Raw genomic sequence first — 21,847 nt, forward strand, 5'->3', positions numbered from 1 at the left:
CCAACTGAGACCGTTTCTTCCAATGATCATTCACTGAAGAATGTAATCCTAGACTTTCCTCCAAGCACGGAGGCTCGGCCGTTGGAAATGCCTTTTAAGATGTCAGAACACTCGCTCATCTGTTCTTTTATTTAGCAAAAAGTGCTGAATGATGACACTGGGCCAAGTACTGCTGGACCACTGCTGGCCCTTCTAGGAACTCACAGTCTAGCAGGAAAGGTAGTAGACACTACAATTCACTGACAACTCGCAGTCCAGGGGGGCCCAGGCTGGGCGTCATTAAGCCTGTCTTAGTGGTCAGGGAATGCTTCACAAAGGAGGGGACATTTGGATTCCCTCTCTCCTTTAACCCAAGGCAATGTTTAATTTGACTATTAAAGAAAAATACCTCATTTAAATTCTGTATTATAAAAGTGACATGTTTTTTTATAAAGCATAATCAAAACAATCAGAAGTGCATAAAATAGAAAGTGAAAGCATCCCTACATGGTTAAAGTTTGATACGTGGCATTTTAGATTCTTGCTACGTATATATATAAATGATTTTTATACATATGTATTTTTTTAAATGATTCATGTTATATATATTGCTCTGTAACTTGTGTTTTCTCCCCATTTGGGTGTAGTTTGTGGACATCTTTTCATGTTAGTTCACAGAGTACTGCCACTTTTTTTTTTTTTCAGCAGCTATGCAATATTTCAAGGATGTGGTATAATTTACTTAATAGGCCCCTACTCATGGACACTTGGATGGTCTTTCAAAGGGTAAATAGATGTTCACAAGTAGGACAGAAAGGGACAAGGGACAACTCCATCTGAGTTGTCAGCATGTGTTTGGGCTGGAGGGTAGTATATGCTTCTAGATAGCAGTTCAGTATCAATCAAATACCCATTACGGGGGGCCAAGGGAAGCGAGGCCAGCTGAGGAAAGCGTCACGGACTACTCGGAGGAGTTGGGATGTTTTCCTGCAGGTGGTGATGGCCAAGGGTGGCGGCACTGAAGGATTTTGATAGAGATCAGTTTCATATATTTCCAAGAATACTGAGACAGCTATGGGTAGATGGCGTTGAAGGAAAACTAAAGACAGAGAGCCCATCTGATCTGGGAAACTACTCCACTGATCTGGGCCAGAGAAGATGGGTAGAGCTGAGCAGCACAGGGCCAAGGTCATGGGCACTGAGAGATTCAGGATATATTGGCAGGAGGGTGTTCAGATGTGGAGAATGGTCGTAGGAAGGGAAGGAGAAGAATGGAGTCTAACATCTGAATCTAGCCTAGGAGACTGGCTGGATGATGCTGCGGTATCCAAGATGGGAAAAGAAGAGGAGGAGGGAAGTTAAGATGCTGACAAGTTCAATTTTGTACTCTCTTCCCTTTGTTTTCTATCTCCCTCCTGATACCTCGATAAAGGAGGAAACCACCCTTGCTGGCTTTTCTGTCCCCCCAAATTATGCCTGATGATCCCTGATGTTAATGACTTGACCAGCACCCCCAGGAGCACTCAGAGCAAGTTGGGTTTTAGATGTATGACTGTGGGTTATTTAAGCCTTAGATTTTCCTTCCTCACTTGTATTTAAAGGACAGTATGCTGTCACCAGTTATCAGTTGTGCATATACTTGAAGTTTCAAAGTTTGAAGTCCTGACAAAAGCTTCTCCTTGTTGTAGGGTGAGGAGAGGTCTTCAGGAGTCTTGGCCTGAGTGGTCACAGGGGCACCAGGAGCCCAGGACCACTTGGCTGGTTTCCGAGCAGCTGGGGCAGGCCGGAAGGCACACACTCCTATTTGCTTAGTTACAATCAGCTACGACTTCTTTGTGTAAAATGGTAATGAGGCCATTAGGAGAGGCTCACCTGAAGTGCAGCCTTGTGAGTCCAAGGTAATTAAACACCTCCCGAACGAAAGCAAAAGGCCAAGGAAGGTTAAGTGAGGAATAATCTGCGGCACAGGTGGCCCAAGGGCTTTGAGGAGACAAAAGAGAGACACCGGCTTGTACTGTTTCAAAGGATGGAAATGTCACCCTCGTCCCGGGAAAGGCAGGACTTTTATTATTTGGAGGGTGGGAAGTGGGCAATATTTTTAACATTTTAATAAAGCGTATTTCTTTTTCACATTGCTATTTCAAGTTGGAGGTTCATGACAGACTGCCAGGGCACTGAGTGGCCTTGCTGCTTCTCGTGAGCTCCCACCACTGTGGTGCTGGGGCGCATGTGTGCCAGAGTCGGGGGGCGGGGGGGTCACGATAAACTGAATATTTCTACCCAGGTGTCATGACAGACTCCAGGCTGCTTCCAGAGGAAAATTGTTTTCCTTGGCCCACGTCTGAGTGGAGATGGGGTGGCCGCCCCCTCAACGCATGTTCCCGTCCCTTCTGACTTAGCCAAGAAGTAGATCATCCCACCTTCACTCACTAGATTGTCCAAGCATGTGGCACGCCCCTTGAGCAGCAGCACAGGATTTCTTCCCCTACACTCAGTGAACACGGATTCTTTTTATTTTAAAAGATCTGGCAACAGAGGATTCTTGCCATTCGGTTTCTTGCCTCAGAATCTCTGCTGTCTCCACATAAAAGCTTATACATGAATGTTTTTAGCAGCGTTAATTATTATTATTAATTAATATTATTAATAATGAAGCTGATGAAGAGATAAAATGTGGTCTTTCCATAGGATGAAATATTATTCAACTGTGGAAAAGAAGGAAGTACTAATAAGTGCTACAATGTGGATGAAACATGTTTATAATGAGCAGTATGCTAAGTGAAAGAAGCCAGTCACAAAAAAAAGACCACCTATTGTACAATTCCACTTGTAAGAAATGTCCAGAATAGGCAGATTCATAGAGACAGAAAGTGGATCAGTGGTTACCTAGGACTGGGGTGAGGGAGGAGGGTGAGGATTAGTAGGGAGTGAGAAGTACCTGCCAGTAAGATGGGTTTTCTTTTTGGGGTGATGAAAGTGTTCTGGAATTAGATTATAGTGATAGTTCTACAACATTGTCACTATACTAAAACTACTGAATTATAGATTTTAAATGAATGAATTTTATGATATGTAAAATATATCTTAAGCTATTACAAACCCCTTATCAGAAGCTTGGTAATAAGAAATAATGTCCATGGAGCATTTCAAGAGTATATGTAATCCGGGCTTCCCTGGTGGCCCAGTGGTTGAGAGTCCACCTACCGATGCAGGGGACACGGGTTCGTGCCCCGGTCTGGGAAGATCCCACATGCCACGGAGCGGCTGGGCCCATGAGCCATGGCCTCTGAGCCTGCACGTCCGGAGCCTGTGCTCCGCAACGGGAGAGGCCACAACAGTGAGAGGCCCGCATACCGCAAAAAAAAAAAAAAGAGTATATGTAATCCATCCCAGATTCTTAATATTTTTAGGTTCACAGGCACCTTTAGGAACCTGAGGATAGCTATACAGCCTATACCCAGAAAAATGATCATTACTCATTCATATTAAAAATTTGTAGATGATTCATGGACCACCTGCATCTAATTTCCTATTTCATCTTTAAATTTTACCCTAAATTTTATCCTTAAATAATGTCAGGCCCGTTAGGTAGTCCTATATCTAAGCCCCATATAGATTTCTGAAATGTTCTCTTCATATGTCACCTACATGCTTAAAAACAGTCATTAGCTTTACCTTTATCTCAAAATGAAGGAAAAAATTTCGTAATGTATTCACAGCTCTTTACCCCTGCCTTTCCCTCTATCCTCATTTTAAGCCATATTCTCCATTCTCTCCACTGAAGCCACAGTTCTCCCTAGTCTCTGAACTCCTCCTCACTACGGTGTCTTTGCAAATGCTGATCCCCGTGTTTGGTACACTGTTCCTTCCCCTCTTTGCAAGTTAATTACTTCAGCTCATCCTTCAGATCTCAGTCTAAGCCTGTTTCTCTCTGGGAAGCCTTCCTTGACCTCCTTGGTGAGCTCTATCACAGGCTTGTCATGGTAGCAATGTCATATGTATTGGTATTTTCTTCACGAGAATATAAGTTTAATGAGGGGAGGACCCTTGTCTGGTTTTGCTCACCATTGTATCACCATTGACTCAAGGCTACCAAGTTGCACAATTCCAGGGACACTTTTCACATGGAACATAGTGTGAGTGGTGTGCCCAGAAGTTGTGCAATATGGCTTCCTGAGATGGATGGCATATTGGAAACAGACCAGGAAGCTTAATGTAGTCTCTGACGTTGAGGGCAACAACCGTCATGTCACACAATCTTTCCTGCATTGAGGACTCATAGGAAAAAATCTCTTTTCATTCTCACTTTCAGGAAATTTGTGTTCATGTGTGCAACTGCTTTGGACCCAAAGAATCTCACAACTTCTCATGTTTCCCTTTTTGCTTCGCCATGACTTTCTTGTCTATTTTGTTTTAATCTGTTGGGTGCATATCTGTAAGCTATATAAGTGTGTTTCTGTAAGTCTATATAATGACTATTCCTTTAGAATATGAGGTTTATAATAATATATTATACATATTATATATACTTTATATATATTTAATAAATATATAATTTATAGTACATTTAATAAATACATATTTGAGTATGAGGTATATTATAATCTGTTATAAATAAGCCATTTATTTCTAATATTTGTAAGTAATCTGAAGAGGAAATGGAATTGGAACTAAAAAAATTTGTGTAGTTTGGGCTCAGATTATAAGACTTCAATTACTATTCCAACTTGGTCACTGCTTGGGTTTGTTACTAGGCATGTAATATAACCTCTCTGAGACTGTTTCACCCTTGTAAGATGGGAGCACAATCCCTTTTCTACAGGATTGTTGAAAGAAGTAAGAAAATTTATGTGAAAGCAATTAACCTGGCACATTGAAACTGCTTAGAAAGTGGTTTTGTTTTTGTTTTTATTAGATACTCCCTAATAGGAGCAAGATTTATTTAAATTTCAAAAACCTGCCCCAATACTGAATGTGTGTTTGTTCTCCCAGCAGTTGATGTGTCAAATCCATCCCCATCCTGGGGGTTCTCTAGAGCTCTGTGTGTGCTGGGTGTAGCCAGCCATCCTCCTCCGACCCTGCCCTCAGCCTCTCTCTCCTTTGTGTCACCAGATCTCTTCACTGAAGAACCGGCTGAAGAAGGTCTCCACAACAACTGGCGATGGTGTGGCCAGAGCCTTCCTCAAGGCCCAGGCCGCTTTCTTCGGCAGCTACCGAAACGCTCTGAAAATAGAGCCGGTGAGTAGCTTCTTGGCATGTCATGAATCCATGTTTGGTCAGGGCCACAGGAAACCTGCTATTCATCTGGTTGTTGAATTCACCAAAAGAGGTTGTGTGTGTGTGTGTGTGTGTGTGTGTGTGTGTGTATTGGAGGGCTGGGGGAGTGGCCTCCCCTCGAGCTACCTCTTAGCACAAGGAAGCCGAGCTGCCCTGTGTGAAGCACTCTCTGCTCCTGTGAATGTTAGGGCCCCTCCCCTCCCTGGTCAGTAGCACCCTCTGTGGGTCACAGTGCTCAGCACTGCACACACACCTGCTCTCACTGAGGAGTCCAGTAAGCCTGTGAGGTAGCAGTGATCATCTCCACTTGACAAATGGGGAAACCAAGGCTCACAGAAGCAACGACTTGCTGACCAGTGGAGGGGCCAGGTAGGTCGGCCCAGTGCCCATGCTTTCCCACTGTGCCTCAACGCCCTTTTCCTGCACGGGGACCTCTACTCCACACTTGAGAAAGCAAGGCATCCAGGGAGCTCACTTCTTAGATGTTCCCAGAGTGGTCTTGATGTATTGACTACAAAGTATACTGAGGACTGGGGAAAAATGTCTTCTGCCTCCATGGCCCTTCAACCTTTCTGAGCCTCTGTTGCCTCATCCGTGAGGTGATTAGTTATAGTGTGGATATGAAGACACCAGGTCATCCCTAAAACCAAAGAAGCTACCAGCTCTCCCAGCTTCAGTGAGAAGCTGTCATCGGATATCCGCCTCCTCGTAGGCTCTTGGCCAAGGAGAATGGAGAAATTGGCCCAGGGACCTGGGTCGCTGCATAGGAGAGGACATTGGAGGGGACCTTGCTGACAGCCCTTTTCTCTAGGGAGCACGGAGCTCCATTCATCCTGAACAGGCAGAGATGGCAGTCACACTCAGCCTAGTCACAGTGGCTGTGAGGGACCAGCCCAGGTCGCACTGCCTGTAGGTCAGGATGTTTGTTTTTGTTTTAACCCATAGCATTTTATTAGATTAAATGACAGAAGATGAGTAGATATCAGGCAGTGCATTTCATGTGCAGACTCTGACAGTGACTCTTGACCATGCTTCCTCATAAGCCACAGTTATACCTTGCTAAGTACTTTTTCACTATTATGACTCCATTGCGTGTGTAAGTGAAGCACAGAGTGATAGCAAACACCTTGTTTTCCCTTCACCCAGGGCGCATGCTCTGTGAAGTGGCTGGGGCAGTGGCTGCTCAGGGAGCAGCAGCCTAATGCCACCTTGTTCCTTGTCTTCCATCCAACACTTGGGCCTGACTCGCTAGGCTGCCTCAGCTTCAGGCAATGTCATGGTCACATAATAGAAGGGATGCACTCTCTTTGCTTCCTAAGAAATACTTCCCTTAGGTCCTAAAAAGCCCTTCAGCTTAAAGCAAGTTTCTCACATCCTGCTTGTCTCCAAGACAGATGGCTCTGATTCTTTGTCCTGACCTTGGGCCCATCCAAACCAGTCAGGTTCAGTGCTGTTTTGAGAGCTGGTATAATTCAAGGAAAATTCTGTCTTCTTCCCATCTTTAAAGTGAGAATGGGACAACTGGCCCAGTCCTTTCCTTAGGCTGCTGGGAACTGATAGACATGAAGTATTTCCACTCTTACAATGACATCATTGTTGTCATGTATACGTCTAGAATCCAGACACTGTTGAGTCTGGTGCATATTGCTGGGTGTATGATCCGGGCAAAAGTTGCTCCTCCAGAGAAGTTTATGGTTGTACTTGCACTTGGCTCTCAAAGGCATCGGATTTAAGGATGGAAGTCCTGGAGTTTAAAGCCTGGCTCTGTACTTGGGCACTTAATCTCTCTGAACTTCAGCTTCTTCACTGTGAAATGAGAATAAGCATACCTATCATTCTGCATTTCCAGATGGTTATAAGGAGCTAGTGAGCCATAGAACCTCTCATAGGAAAGCTGAAACTTGGAAAAAGAAAGACAGCAGCATCCCTTCCTGTGGTGGGCATGGGGTTATCTGAGTGAGCAAAGGCTTGGAGGCAGGACCCTTCATGGCCCCTTTGTCTGGAGTCATGGGTTTGGGTGGGGAGATGGGGCTGCAGGAAAGGTTGGAGCCGGATTTGACAGAGCCTTGGATGGTAGGCTAGGAGTGTGGGCAGAGATGAGGTGTGACTGAAGTCATGTTTGACCAGTAATCCAGTGCTGGACTGAAAAGGAACTGGAAGCAGAGACTGGGGGACGGCTGGGGAACTCAGAAGAAAGCCCTTCAGTGGTTACACCAGGAAAAGGTACCACGAAGAAGAAATGACTAGATGAGTCTAGAAATAGAAAAAATATGGGAGATGAGGGGCAAGAAATGTCAAAATATCTCCCAAGATTTGGATCAGGAAGAGAATGATGATGCCCATAGTAGAAAAAGGGGAAGCTTGAAGTAAAGGTGTCCCCAGTAGCAGATTTATAATGATAAAAACATGGAATGGACTAAGTGTCCATAATGATAAACAACTGGTTAAGTAAATTAAAGTATATCCATATGATAGAATATTATATAGCCATTAAAAGTAGCATTTTGAGGATAGGCTGATGAGTTTGGTTGTAAACATGGTACATTTCATTGAATTTTAGCTGTCATTCCATCATAAGATGTACCACTATTGCATGTATCATTAAGAAAGGGTGCTGCCAATTATAATTGAAGGATGCCGTTAATTGTAAGACATCCAGATTTCAGAGATGTTAAAATGTGAAGAAATTTGTGTCTTAGAATCAGTGAAATAAGGCAGACTTGTCGTGCTTTGGTCTGATTTATCTGTACTAGAATGGCTTTTTTCTGTAAGGCCAAGAGGGAAGCCAGAGGGCCTGAAAGTTTCTGACCAAGCCTCACCATGTTATCTAGATGGTTTTTAAACCATAGATTTAATTATAGCCAATTTTCCTCATCTAAAAAATGGAATAACAACACTTCCAATGCCAGATTGTTTGTGAGATTAATTAAAATAATGACTGCACAGTGCATGTGAGCTCAAGAAGGGGTCAGGGGTTTTAGAGTCAGGCCACATGGTGGGGGTGGTGCATGGGGAACGGTGACTGGGTGAGCCTGCTTGGGTGACAGGCAGCACAGTGCTGAGGGGATAGGGGCCACATTGTTTTTAGTTGTTTCTCTGATTATTTAAAAAAAACAAAAAACCAAAAAAACCCTGCTCTTGGTTTTTAAAAAAAAAAAGGTTTAAAGTAACAGGACTAGGGACTTCCCTGGTGGCTCAGTGGATAAGAATCCACCTGCAGTACAGGGGACACGGGTTCAAGCCCTGATCCGGGAAGATCCCACATGCCACAGAGCAGTAACAACTATTGAGCCTGCACTGTAGAGCCCGCCAGCCACAACTACTGAGCCCGCGTGCCACAGCTACTGAAGCCCACGGGCCTAGAGCCTGCGCTCCACGACAAGAGAAGCCACCACAATGAGAAGCCCGTGCACCGCAACGAAGAGTAGCCCCCGCTCGCCACAACTAGAGAAAGCCTGCACGCAGCAATGAAGACCCAACGCAGCCAAAAATTAAATTAAATTAAATCTTTTAAAAAATACAATAGGGCTTCCCTGGTGGCGCAGTGGTTGAGAGTCCGCCTGCTGATGCAGGGCACATGGGTTTGTGCCCCGATCCGGGAGGATCCCACGTGCCGTGGAGCGGCTGGGCCCGTGAACCATGGCCGCTGAGCCTGCGCGTCTGGAGCCTGTGCTCCGCAACGGGAGAGGCCACAACACTGAGAGGACCGCGTACTGCAAAAAAAATAATAATAAAATAAAATAAAGCAACAGGCCTAGAAATGAGAAAATACCCATAATCCTACCATCTGGAGTTGAGATAACATGTTAACATGTTTCTACCAAGGTTCTAGGGTTTGGGGGGGATTTTATTTTGTTTTGTTTTATCTGTTTGTTTTTGAGCCTGTTTTCCTCATCTTTTTTTAAAAATTTTTATTGGTGTATAGTTGATTTATAATGTTGTGTTAGTTTCAGGTGTACAACAAAGTGACTCAGTTATACATATACATATATCCACTCTTTTTAGATTCTTTTCCCATATAGGCCATTACAGAGTATTGTGTAGAATTCCCTGTGCTATACAGTAGGTCCTTATTAGTTATCTTTTCTATATACAAGGGGGAGGGGGGATAAGTTGGAAGATTGGGGTTGTTTTTGTTTCATTTCGGTTTGGGGTTTTGATTTTTTACTTTTAGTTAGTTGAGATATTCCTGGCAAACCAATCCAGTTCCCAGTTATTTAGTTTTGTCTTTTAGTGTATCGTAAGCATTTTTTCATATCATGTAGAAACTCCTCTTTTTTTTTTTCTTTTTTTTTGCGGTACGCGGGCCTCTCACCGTTGTGGCCTCTCCCGTTGCGGAGCACAGGCTCCGGACGCGCAGGCTCAGCGGCCATGGCTCACGGGCCCAGCCGCTCCGCGGCATGTGGGATCTTCCCAGACCGGGGCACAAACCCGCGTCCCCTGCATCGGCAGGCGGACTCTCAACCACTGTGCCACCAGGGAAGCCCTGAAAACTCTTCTTAAACATTGGCTGCACATCTCCCATCAGGTGACCCCAGTGGGTCTCAACTCTGGCTGTGGATCAGAATCACCTGTGGGGCTCTTAAAAAGGCAGATGTCTGGGCCCTACTCACAGAGATTTTTATCAGGTTCTTGCCATCTGAAACCAGTGCCGAGGCCCACCACATTATCCCAGCACTGGTCCTTTTGATTGTCAGTAACCTTTCACCATCTTAAACCACACTGTGGTGAACATCTTTATATAAACCTTCATTCCATGGTCTGAATTATTTCCCTTGGCAGCATCCCCAACGTGGTTTTACTGGGTCAAAGGACCCGAGTACACTTAAGGCCTTCGATTCATAAAGTAAGGGAGAAAGCTGGTGGCCAGAAGTGGTTGGTAGCCTTGAGGGGAGACTCTGGGACAGGTCAAGTGGAGAACAGTCCGTGGCTGAGGACGAAGACTGCCTGCAGGGGCGGGTTGGGAGGAGCGTGTGGGCACAGAGGGTGCCAACGGGGCGCACCGCACAGTGCAGCCTGGGGGCTTTTCCCACCTGGGCCGGCGGCTGCCATCATGGGACTTGGGTCACTGAAAAGTCACAGGGTTTGGGTTTTTTAAAACATGAAACATCACAGACTCGACGGTGCTCCTTTCTACTCGGCTCCCGCAGGACCCCTCAGGAGGAGCCAACCCCAGCCCAAGAAGCAGAGATGGGCCACAGCTCCTCCGCGGCCCAGAGCTTGCTTGAGATTTTCAACTCCTTGGCCTTTTTTTTCTCTCCTACTGGAAAAAATTTAAAACGCAGCTGGCTGGGGAGTTATTTTCTTTCCCCTGCCTGGAAGAGAAGAGGAAGGTGGCCCCCTTGCTGAGGCCCGGCCAGGTGCCAGGTGCCAGGCTGCTCTTCTCCGTCCGTGCCTTCTGCCATGTGTCTGTCCCAGAGCCAGAGGACCTTTGTGGGCTCCCCGGTAGGGTCTCTCTTCAGGGCCAAGTGACCTATTCCTCCCGAGGATCAGAAAGTGAGTCTCCTACCTGCTCGGCGGCCTCCAACAGGCTTTACCCCCGAGTTGCTTTGCATCCGTAGTCTCAGTAATTCCCCGTGACTGCCCCTTGCTGTCCGCGTTACAGATTTGGGAGAGGGGCTGAGGTTGCCTTGACTTCCTGGCAAGTAGCAGAGGCCAGGAATCGGACTCAGGTCGGCCTGACTCAAAAACCCAGGTTTCTTCCACCCCACCCTCTCGCCTGCCTTTGTTCTGGTTTCCTGGTGTTCCACGTTAACAACTCTTTCTCTGCATTTCCAGCGCTGGGCATGGGTCATAGCATAGCAGAGGCATCAATGCATGTATTTTGGAACAGTGGTTGGAAGGATGGGTGAAAGAAATGGAAGAACAGAGAAGTGTGTGGGGCCGGGTTTGGCCCTTGACCCCTGTTCAGTACATACACATTGCTCCTGCCCTGTCTTTAGGCTTTGGAGATTGGTCCTGCCTGGCAGAGGGGAGAGTGTAGGCAAATCAAAAGGGCATGTGACCCATTTTTCAATCACTCAGAGAATATCAGGTGCAAAGCCCAAGGTATTTAACAATATCGGCCAAGCCAACTTGTTCTTCTCCACTTAAATGACAGAACCACAAGCAGCCAGGCAGCTCCATTTGGAAAAACCCCCTTTATCCGTGTCAAGCGACAGCCCAGGCTCCAGCTCATTTATTTAGGCCTTTCTTGCTCTCTGACACGCCTCCTAGCAGTTGCCAGGCAACTCTGGGAGTAGCAGTGTGTGTTAGGGATTAACTAGTTAGGGCTGGGGTCCTTTTTGGCAGGAAGGGGATAAAAGACAAATGATTTTAATTGCTAGGCCAAGCATCCATTCTCTGCTGGGTAGAAGATTGCAACTTTGGGAGGATGTGTATAGCAGTGTGGGTCTTGAATTTGCCTCGAGTCCCCTTTCTCCCTCCTAGGGAGAACGAATGAATTTTAGAAAGAATCTTACTTTACCTCACTCCTTTGTTTAAAATTATATCATCTTGAAATCTGAATAAGACTAAACCACCACCCTCTCTTTGGAAGACACAGTGCCCTCAGTTTTAAAGAACTTTCAAAAATAGAATTGTGTGCTTTAATTGCATCCTTTTTTCTGTCCATAGTTTCTTATTTCATAGCTCATGGCTAGGTGGAATCATCTTAAGGCAGTGCCTGTGAAGGTGCTTTTCCCATGTTTGGCCCATTGCAGGTCCCTGGTGAATGTTAGATCAAAGAGCAAAACTGATGGGAATTGGTGCTTTAAGATGCATCCTCTTCTGTGCCAGTAGCTGTGGAAAGGCCAGTGTAGATGGAGCACTGTGAGAGTTGTTTATTCAACAAGCTCGTGTGGCTCTCTCTGGGCCAGTGTGCTGGCTGGGCTTCCCCAGGATGCATGGAGCCCAGCCCTGCCCACAGGGAGCGATGGCCGAGGTGGGGACAGGAAACTGGCAGTCAACATCAGTGCCGTGAAGGAGGCTGTGAAGGCAGCAGCCAGCTCCTCCGGTGCTGCTTGCTTAGTCCTTCCCAAGAGGCCCGGCTTCCAGTTTTAGCTGTGGGTACACTGGCCTCATCCACCATACAGCCCCTGATTTGTCACATGATTCTGCTGAGTCATATTTATCCACCCAAAACCCTTGAAGAGAGAGAAGTTAAGATAAAAGCAGATTGATAGCCTGGCTTACAAGCATGAATGGACAGGGTTATGTTGGGGCAGGTCAGAAAAATACTATATATATCTCTCTCCTGGTTGAGTAACACCATTGATCTCATGGTTTAAAAAAAAAAAAAAACCCAAACTGTATTTATATGTTTTTAGTGTAACAGAAGTAGAAAAATATGTACAAACTAGAAAAAATAACTCTGTAGTTCCACTGAACTAACGCAACTACCTCAACTACAGTTTGTGTATTCTTATTATTTTTCATTATGTCAAGCTTTTACAAAGTTGCTTTCAAATCTAAGTTGAAAGTTTTTTTCTCCTCCATTTAACATTATTACATCCTAGGCTTTTTTACACGGCTGCAGAATAGTCTATCAAGTACAGCTACCTTAATTTCTGTAAACACTCTCTCACGTCGGACCTTTAGATTGTTCCCAGTTTTTTGAGATTATCATTAATATTTCCACCAGACATCTTTGTGGGTAAAGCTTTGATATGCTTTATTTCGATGTCTTCTGAGTAGAAGAAATACAAGTCTGCATGCAAGAGCCTGACTTTGGGTGCTAACTTGTCACAACATGGTTAGGAAGCAGATTTCTGTTGACTCAGCCTAGGAGCAGCTCAAAATGGAAAGAATTAAGAATGCTTCGTGGTGTGCGCTCCCTGCCCTCCACAGAGGCAAGCTGAGTATACCCAGAACACATATAAAGGATATTACTGATTTGTCTGTGCCTCTATCTTGTGCTAAAAAAGAAAAAGCTTGAGGAACCTTAAAGCAATATGTACAGTAAAACAAGATGAGATAAGGAAGTGACCAAGGGAAAGGAGAAATTAGATGAAGCCTGGAAGGGGTGATATGCACACCCCTGGGCTGGCTCTGAGATTCTCCACACAGCTTGGCAATGGTCGAACTGGGAGTCAAATCCATGTCTGTCTCTCCAGAGCCCTTGCTTTTCTTCTTTTTTTTAACTGTGGTAAAACATAAATAACACAAAATTTGCCATTTTAACCATTGTTAAGTTACAATTCAGTGACATTAATTACATTCACAATGTTTTACAACCATCAATCACTATGTATTTTCAAAATTTTTCATCACCGCAAACAGAAACTCTGAATCGTTAAGCAGTAACTCTCAATTCCCCCATTCCACCAGCCCTTGGTAACCTCTAATCTACTTTCTGTCTCTCTGAATTTGCCTATTCTAGATATTTCATATAAAGGAAATCATATCATATTTGTCCTTCTGCGTCTGGCTTATTTCAGCTAGCATAATGTTTTCAAGGTTCATCCACATTGTAGCATCTGTCAGAACTTCATCCCCTTTTACAGCTGAATAATATTCCACCATAAGTATGTATATACCACACTTTGTGTATGCATTCTTCCGTTAATGGACACTGGATTGTTTTCACCTTTTGGCTATTCAGTATAATGCCACTATGAATATTCCTGTACAAGTATCTGAATCCCTGGTTTCCATTCTTTGGGGTATATACTTAGGAGTGGAATTGCTGGGTAATATAGTAATTTTACGTTTACCTTTTTGAGGAACCACCAAACTGTTTCCACACAGAGCCCACGCTGTTTTTAAGTGGACAGTGGTATGTTTGTGAAGCATGGATAGGTACCCATGAATGTTTTGTAGGAAGAGTTGGTGAAAGATTTTCTTATTTCCCAGTTTGTTTTAGGCAAGTAGGTAGGGTATTATAGCCAAAACCCACAGGCCTCAGCTAAATAGATGCATTGACACAGGAGTATATGGTGGACTAGAGAAGGGGCTGGTGAATTACTGGTTACGATTTTTTCTCATTTCAGTGTTCATCCCAAGTCAAGATCATGTCCTGGGAGTGAAGCAGGGTTAAGGGGATGGGCTTCCAACACCAGGGCTCCGGGGACCAGCACTGTAGCTCTCTGCCTCCGAGTGGCTAAGAAGGCTCCTGAGTGTGATGGAAAGAGTGTGGTCTTTGGAGTCACCTGAGTTTTAATCCTGGATCAGTCATCTGCCCGAAGATGACCTGAGTCTCAATTTTCTCATCTGTAAAATGGAAATAATGCCTACCTTGTAGGACTATTGAGAAAAATAGCAATAATGTAGCTTTTTGCTGATAGCAGATTTCAACTAAATGAGGATGACCTTTCCTGGGTGACAATAAGGTAAAGGAGGAAGGGGAGGAGATGAGACTGCCACATTCTAGAACAGTGGTGGTGGCCATAGTTGTTCAGCAGGTGTCAGGCTACCTGGAACCAGTGGAAACACGAGATTCTGGCCCGTTTATTCCTGTCTTTTGAAGTAACTATGAAAGTTCAGCTTTTATCTCAAATAATGCATAAAGGATTTATAAGAAATCCCATTTAATTATTTCCTTCAGCATTTATTTTATATTTATTCATTCATGTTACTACTCACCAGCACTTACAGGCAAATGGGAGGGGTGGTACCAAGGTTTTAAAAGTCAGAAATGCATTAATTTCTAAAATGCATAAGAGAAAATATAATTGAGAATCTTTTTTCCTAGTTCATCAAAACCTTTTTTGCCTATTGGGAGATGACCCTTGTTCGATATTGGCACGAAATCTCCACTGTCTACTTCCCAGGGACACTGATGTGGCTTGGGAACACAGTTTGGGAGTCCTGGCACCTTGAGCCCCACAGTGAATGCTCACTGAACTAAGAGCTGTTGTTCTAGAAGTAGACTGCCCAAGTAAGAAGTCGGTCCTTAGGTGAGAGAAGATGAGAACTGGCAGGAAATCCGCTTCAACACAATGATCAAGCTTAACTGTATGATTTCAAAGAGCATCACTGAATATGATCAAAATGAAATCCCCATATGTTCTAAAATACTTGAAAAATAAAACACAGCTAGTGTATCTTAGACTATCCAGGAGGAATTCCAGGCTTTAACTTGATCTCATTTAATAATCCTGGCTCCTTTCTTACTTTGTTCCTATAGGATGGGACTATGTTTGGTACTCCTTGGTGTCCTTTACATAGTCTAATATTTAGTAAGTGCTCATTAAATGTTTGTTGAATAAATAGATGAACAGATGAATGAATAATACCCTTTTTCCCCATACTATGCATCAGAAAGACTGGTGGTCATATTTCAGTGTTGCACAATATAGATGCTTAGTTTTAAAAAACCATCCATCCACAGCTTCATCTTAGAGCATGAGAAGAAGAATCTGACACAAATGCCACACCGTGAACATGTAAATGTAAAACAAGGGCACAACCAGCATCTGCATGGTAGCTAACCCCAGGCAGTTAGGATCTGGAGAGGACCATCCTCTGTGAAATCACCACATGCAGTAAATATTCAGTTCTAGTTAGGAAAATACACGAGGCGAGTATATTAATGGAGTAAGCTGAATCCATCCTGGCAGTTTTATTTTTGTTAACATAATTTTTATATTTATTTATTTGGTTGGTTGATTGCGCCAGGTCTTAGTTGCAGCAGGCGGGCTCCTTAGTTGCGGCATGCAAACTCTTAGTTGTGGCATGCACGTGGGATCTAGTTCCCTGACCAGGGATCGAACCCAGGCCCCCTGCATCGGGAGCGCGGAGCCTTAAGCACTGCGCCAGATACAGTTTTAAATACTGTATCTCTGTGGAAGCAGTGGCAAAGAAATATGGTTATTATTACCAGTGTTTTAAGTCAAATGATCTCGCTTTAGGGTCTCTTACTTTTTCAGTGAGACTCTGAAAAAGAAACCTTTCTGATCCGTTTTCAAGCAGTTACAACATTTGACAATTTAGAGCCTGAAGCAGTGTTATATGACTTCACGTACATAGCTAGACTGTGAGCTTCTTGAGAACAAGATTTTGTCTTATTCCTTCTTATACGCCCAGCACACAGTAGACGTTCAGTAACGTACGGAGGAGTGATAGTGGGTTCTTTCTGTGGAGGACATTATGGTATTTATGGTGATTAGGGGATAAAATTGTAGATTTCCTTCCCCCACCACGCAACCCCTCAGACATGCATCCACACTGATCTTCTATGAGGTGTGGGTATAGTCTCAGAAATAGACAGTCACACTCAGCCTTATGCTACCCTTTCACAAAGGAATGGAAGCCACAGTGGAGTGTCGTGATTACTCATGTATCCCTGGCACGGAGCCTGGTACATAGAAGGTGCTTGATAACTCTCTGTGGAGTGAATGAAATTAGAATAGTCCCTAGTTACAGTGTCCTTAGTAGTTTGGGAGCTGAAATACAGTTTTGTTAAATAAATCATTGAGACTTGAAATACTAAGAAAAAGAAAACAATATGAAGCATCTGTTCTATGCTACATTCTTTATATATATGTTCCCTTATTTGATTTTTACAGTCCTCATATGGAGGAAGTGGTGTGGTCCCATTTTACTGATGAGAAACCAAGGCTAGGAAAGGTTATGTCACTTTTTTAAGAAGTGGCAGAGCCAAGATTTGCCTGTCTCCCATCTGTCTGATTCTAGCAACCATGCTCTTTCCTCTGACCGCTCACCCCAGTGGTGATTACCATATAGTCTGTGTTATGTACAATTTGAGGTCATTTCAGAAGAATACTGAGCTGGTCTCTTAGGAGTCAATGTCTCTAATCTGTGCAAATGTTTCTTGAAAATACAGGTAAACTAAAACCATTTATAAACAATTTTACAAAGGGGAAATTTCAAAATTTTAGATATATTCTTAAAAACATCGCTTTAATAGATAATTTTAGTTGCCTAATATTTTGTTGTTTAAATATTTGATATTTATGGCGATAATTGGATGAAAAAGTAACACTTTTAGGTACAGCCCTTCCTCCTCTTTTCCTTGGCTGACACCTAGTGGCGAGCTTTCTGGTAGCAGTGTTAATCCAGGTGCTAAATATTCCTGATGGTGGTAGTTTTTCAATTGATATTAGGATTTTTAAGAAAATTATTTTCATCATAATAAAGGCTACATTAATATAAGGTTAATTTTTTATGGGTCATCATAACAATGGAACTTTTATCTGATTTAACATGAATTTTAAGTCAATTATAAGCAAACCTTAGCAGGAAGTGGTTACAAGTATTTAAAATCCTGGTGTACTTGTTCCCCCCACAAACCTGACCTGGAGACCACCTACCCAGGGCACTGGCTAGCGCACACTGACAAGTAAGACTCGGTCCTGTTCTTAAGGGCCGTGAGGGGCAGAGATAGAAGGTAAGCAGAGAGCTGCGCTAAGTGTGGTAACTTCTATAGTGGAACGTTGTACAAGGTGGTAAACATCCAAAGGCACGACCAGTCTCTTCCGCCTGGATGCTGAAGGCAAGCTTCCCAGGGAAGGATGCACCTGGGATGGTGCCTTGCAGGAGGAATAGCAGTTCCCCAGGAGCAGGGGCAGAAAGTAGCCCTTGCAAAGGCAAGGGGCATTGAAACTACATGGCATGGTCGTCCATGAAAGACCTTGAAGGCCACAAAGGGGTTTAGCATTAATACTGTAAACCAGCATTTCTAGAAGAGTGGTCCTTGAAATATTAGATCCACAAGATATTGATATGTTTTCTGATCACATAAAATTTGTGATCGTCACATATTGCATACTATAACTTTTTTTTAAAGATATTTACAATGTACATTACTACAGCCCTGCTGTAAAGAAATCAGGTTAACTTTGCTTAACCCAGCATTTTTCAAAACCCTTTTCCCCACAGACTACCTATTAACATTCCATGCATCTACTACTTCTCACCACAGTTTGGGAAACACTGCTGTAGCTAAAGATTGATGATGAATTTTTCTTGCTATTAGGCCATGGAATTAGGATACCAAATGCATTCATTTCACCCCAGTCTCATTGCTATGAGCCTCAGGGAAAAAATGCATGTTCCTTTTCCAAAGCATTTCTTGTCTAGTCAGACAGAGGACTGTGGCCAACAGGTGGTCTTGCGACATAGAGCCTAGCCATCACTCAGCTTTCTCAGCGCAGGGCCACAGGCCACCAGTCCCTGTCCCCTCAGTCCAGCTACTTGATCCGTGTATCAGTCAGGATCTAACCAGGACAACAGGAACCCCTTCATATGTTTACAGGAGGGAAAACAAGGAAATGGTTATCCAGCTGACAGGGGAGCAGAGAGGTAATCCAGAGATTAGCAACAGCAGAGGCGGTGGCCTGTGTCCAGGGCCAGGGTCACCTGATGAAAGCTGGGACCTGTGGGTCTGTGCTGTGGGTGCTTGGGTCAGAGAGGAGGTGAACCACTGCTGGACAGCCCACCCCAGCAGGGTAGAGAGGAGAAACACTCAGCCTCTCCCTCTTCTCCTCCTCTTCATCTCCCACCAGCACCTCACACGTGCCAAACCAGTCAGGAAGCCAGCTGACTCCGGAGCCCAGGGAACTCAGCCTGCTCTCTGTACAGAATAGAGAGAAGTGGAGAGTGGGTCTGAGATCAGACGGGCTCAGAACCAGCACTCCCAGATCCTGGGTATTAAGGCTATTTAGTGACACCCCCCCACCCCCGGCAAATAATAAACAACATGGTGAAGTTAAAAAAAAAACCTGGTTTCTAGTTAGACCTGGTGCCAACCTGGACTCTGCCTCTTCCCAGCCGTGTGACTCTAGGCAAGTTACTATACTTTCAAGAAGCTTAGTTCCTGAATTGTAAAATAGGAAGGAGAATCTCTACGTAAATGATACCTTCACAGGGCATCTTTGACATATGTCTGGCTGGTTCCTATTTTACAATGAAACAAGAACAAGGTATTTTAAACTTTTGGGGTTTAGCCTGGAACTAACAGGAGTATTAGAAATCCACACATGTTGATTGACTACTCCAGACTTCAGTGAGTTGGCTGGTGTTTTGTTAGCTAGCAACTGTTATCTAGTAGATGTCTATTTTCTTAATATATTCACTTCCTAGGGGCTTTGGAGTGGGGGGCAGCTTCTAAAGTGTGCAGTGGAATATTCCAGTGTTGGCCAGGTACCCCGCATATGTTGTAGTTAGTTATCAGTTCAGTACAGGCTAAAGAAAGTTGCGATTCCAGGAAAGCCACCACTTAAGAGATATGAAACCTCTGGAAGCCCTTCCCTGCTGAACCACAGGTTTTTAATTTGTTTCATGGGGATAAAAATGCCACCCTCCTAAAATTGCTTTCAGAATTAAATGAGATGGTGGATATAAAGCACTTGTTCTCTATTAATCCCCCCCACCATCCACAACAGACTACGGAGGCAGCTTCCCTTTTATCCAGTGAATGCCCAGCAGTCACATTCCATGGAAGTGTGGCAGGAATTTTGGAAAGCCTTTAACCGGAGATTATTTATGTTTGGTTTGCTGGTCCCTGTTAGTGATGTGACCTGGCAGATCTCCACTCACCCTGCTCTCCTCAGTCACAGCTCATTGGCATTATGCATGAGCCATTTGCTTGAGACTTTTCTCTGCCCATATTCCTACTGTGATGCACTTTTACTCTCATCTTCACAGCATTAAAAATGGTCTGTGGGTTTGAGGGTGTCCTGAGCAAGTCACTTGCCAGCTTAAAAGGTCATTATCTATTCCTTTGAAGGGAACTTTTCTCCTGAGTTGATTAATTTTATCCTCCGTTTTGGAATGTTAGGCAAAAGAAATACGGGAGGAAATACCTGCTATCTACTGAGACCCTACTTCTTGCCCTTTACTTCTATTTTCTTGGTTAAATGTGCGTCGTATGTATCCCCGGTTTGATAGGGAACTTAAAACATAGAGAGTTGAAATAATTTAAACCAACAGTTTTGGACAGACATTTAACAAGACCATACTATGCCAGACACTGTTCTAGGTGCTCGGAGATGCAGCAGTGAACAAAATAAAGTTCCAGCCCTCACATCTCTTATATTCTAGGCAGACACAGACAGGAAACAAAGGTGAAAGTCAATATATACTGTATCAGGTGGTGATAAGTGTTGTTCAGAAAAAGAAAGCCAAGGAAAGGGATAAAGAGAGCTCCCAGATAAGGTAGATGCTGGTAGGAGATGGAGCCAGGATTGGGGGCCCTGGCTGTCTGCCTCTAGAACTCACGTTTTCTCCACTGGTCCCATGCTGCTTCCGATCCTCTTTGGTGATGGTTTCCAGCATCTAGTGAAGAAACGTGAACTCTAACATTTCGCCTCTTAGTCTGGAGTTGATAATTCAATGTCTCAGGGTGGTGACTTTGCATTCCTATGGTACAGAAAACATTTTTGCTGCACTCCCTGCTGTCAGCAGCATGGAGCTGTTTCTTTCATCTCTCTGGTTTCCCAAACACATTTAATCTTGATGCAGAAAGCATCAGCCAGCTTGGACTCAAGCCCTCATGCTGGGGAGATAAGTCTGTCCTAGAAGAGGGTCTCTGTGACTACCGGGCTCAAAGGAGCCCATGCCTCTTTTCTCTCCACTTCCAAGAGGTGATGCTATAGGTAGTAGCTTATGTAACCTTAATATCTGTTTCCTGATCTTTAGTATTCAGTAAGTCAGTTTAATTCCAAAAGTTGAGACTGAGCACCAAGAGATGGATCAAATATGGAACCTGCCCACAGGAGTCATATAGACCTGGGTTCTACTTTTCTATTGATGTAATTCTGAGCAAGTTTATTAACCCCTTTGTGCTTTAGTTTCCTTGTCTGTAAAAGGGGGAAAACAAATGTAATCTGTCTCATAGGATTGTTGTGAAGATTAAATGAGATAATACAGCATGGGGCCTCGCACGTGGAAAGAACTTAATATTAGGTGTGTTTTAAAAAAAAAAAAACTTCGTATTTTAGAGCAGTTTTAGTTCACAGAAAAATTAAGTGGAAGGTACAGAGATTTCTCATATAACCTCCTGTCCCCACTCATGCAGAGCTTCCTCCATTATCAACAATATTAGTTTTTAAGTAGACAAAAATAACTCTTTAATTTATAGATGAGTTTTCTCTACATTCTATCCTATGAGAAAACAGTGGATTTGATATGAAGGTTTCTTTTTCAAAGTCAAGATAGTGTATTTTAATGAAAAAGATAGTAAGAATTCTCATCATGACGACAATATTTACAAAGAAATGTTGACGTTCAATCATTACAATATTTCCCACTAGATAGGTATCATTATACATTTTTAAAAATCTTTCTATTGTAAAACAAATTGTAAAACAGATAAAGAAAACTGCCTTAATCAGATAAACGACTAAAGACCAACACTACCCAGGACAAAAGTGAAATTTCACCACCCTCTCCGGAAACCCCTTCAATCAAAATCCTTTTCCTCCTGCCAAAAGTAACCACCATCCTGACTTCAGAATTTTTTAAAAATAGTTTTATTACCCAAATGTGCATCCCTAGATGCTATAGTTTAGCCTTGTCCATTTAAAAAAAAGGATATGACTTTTAAAATTCTCTTTTAACTTATAGGTTCCTCCTCCGCCCTTTCATGCTGATTGCGTGATCATGGTGCTCTTCACCATGTTCCTCTGTCCTCTATATTTCCTGCTAATTG

General features: G+C 43.7%; 1 protein-coding gene across 4 annotated transcripts in view; it reads left to right on the top strand.

The window, feature by feature from the left end:
• Nucleotides 1-21,847, top strand: part of DENND1A (DENN domain containing 1A) — a 541,897-nt gene that overhangs the window by 385,403 nt on the left and 134,647 nt on the right. For all 4 annotated transcript variants that reach the window (XM_060154381.1, XM_060154382.1, XM_060154383.1 and 1 more), the window contains one exon: nt 5,092-5,217. In XM_060154381.1, coding sequence (XP_060010364.1) covers nt 5,092-5,217 — 126 coding nt within the window. The remainder of the gene's footprint in view (nt 1-5,091; nt 5,218-21,847) is intronic.

This window comes from Lagenorhynchus albirostris, chromosome 7 (assembly GCF_949774975.1).
Source record: "Lagenorhynchus albirostris chromosome 7, mLagAlb1.1, whole genome shotgun sequence".
NCBI classification, from domain to species: Eukaryota; Metazoa; Chordata; class Mammalia; order Artiodactyla; family Delphinidae; genus Lagenorhynchus; species Lagenorhynchus albirostris.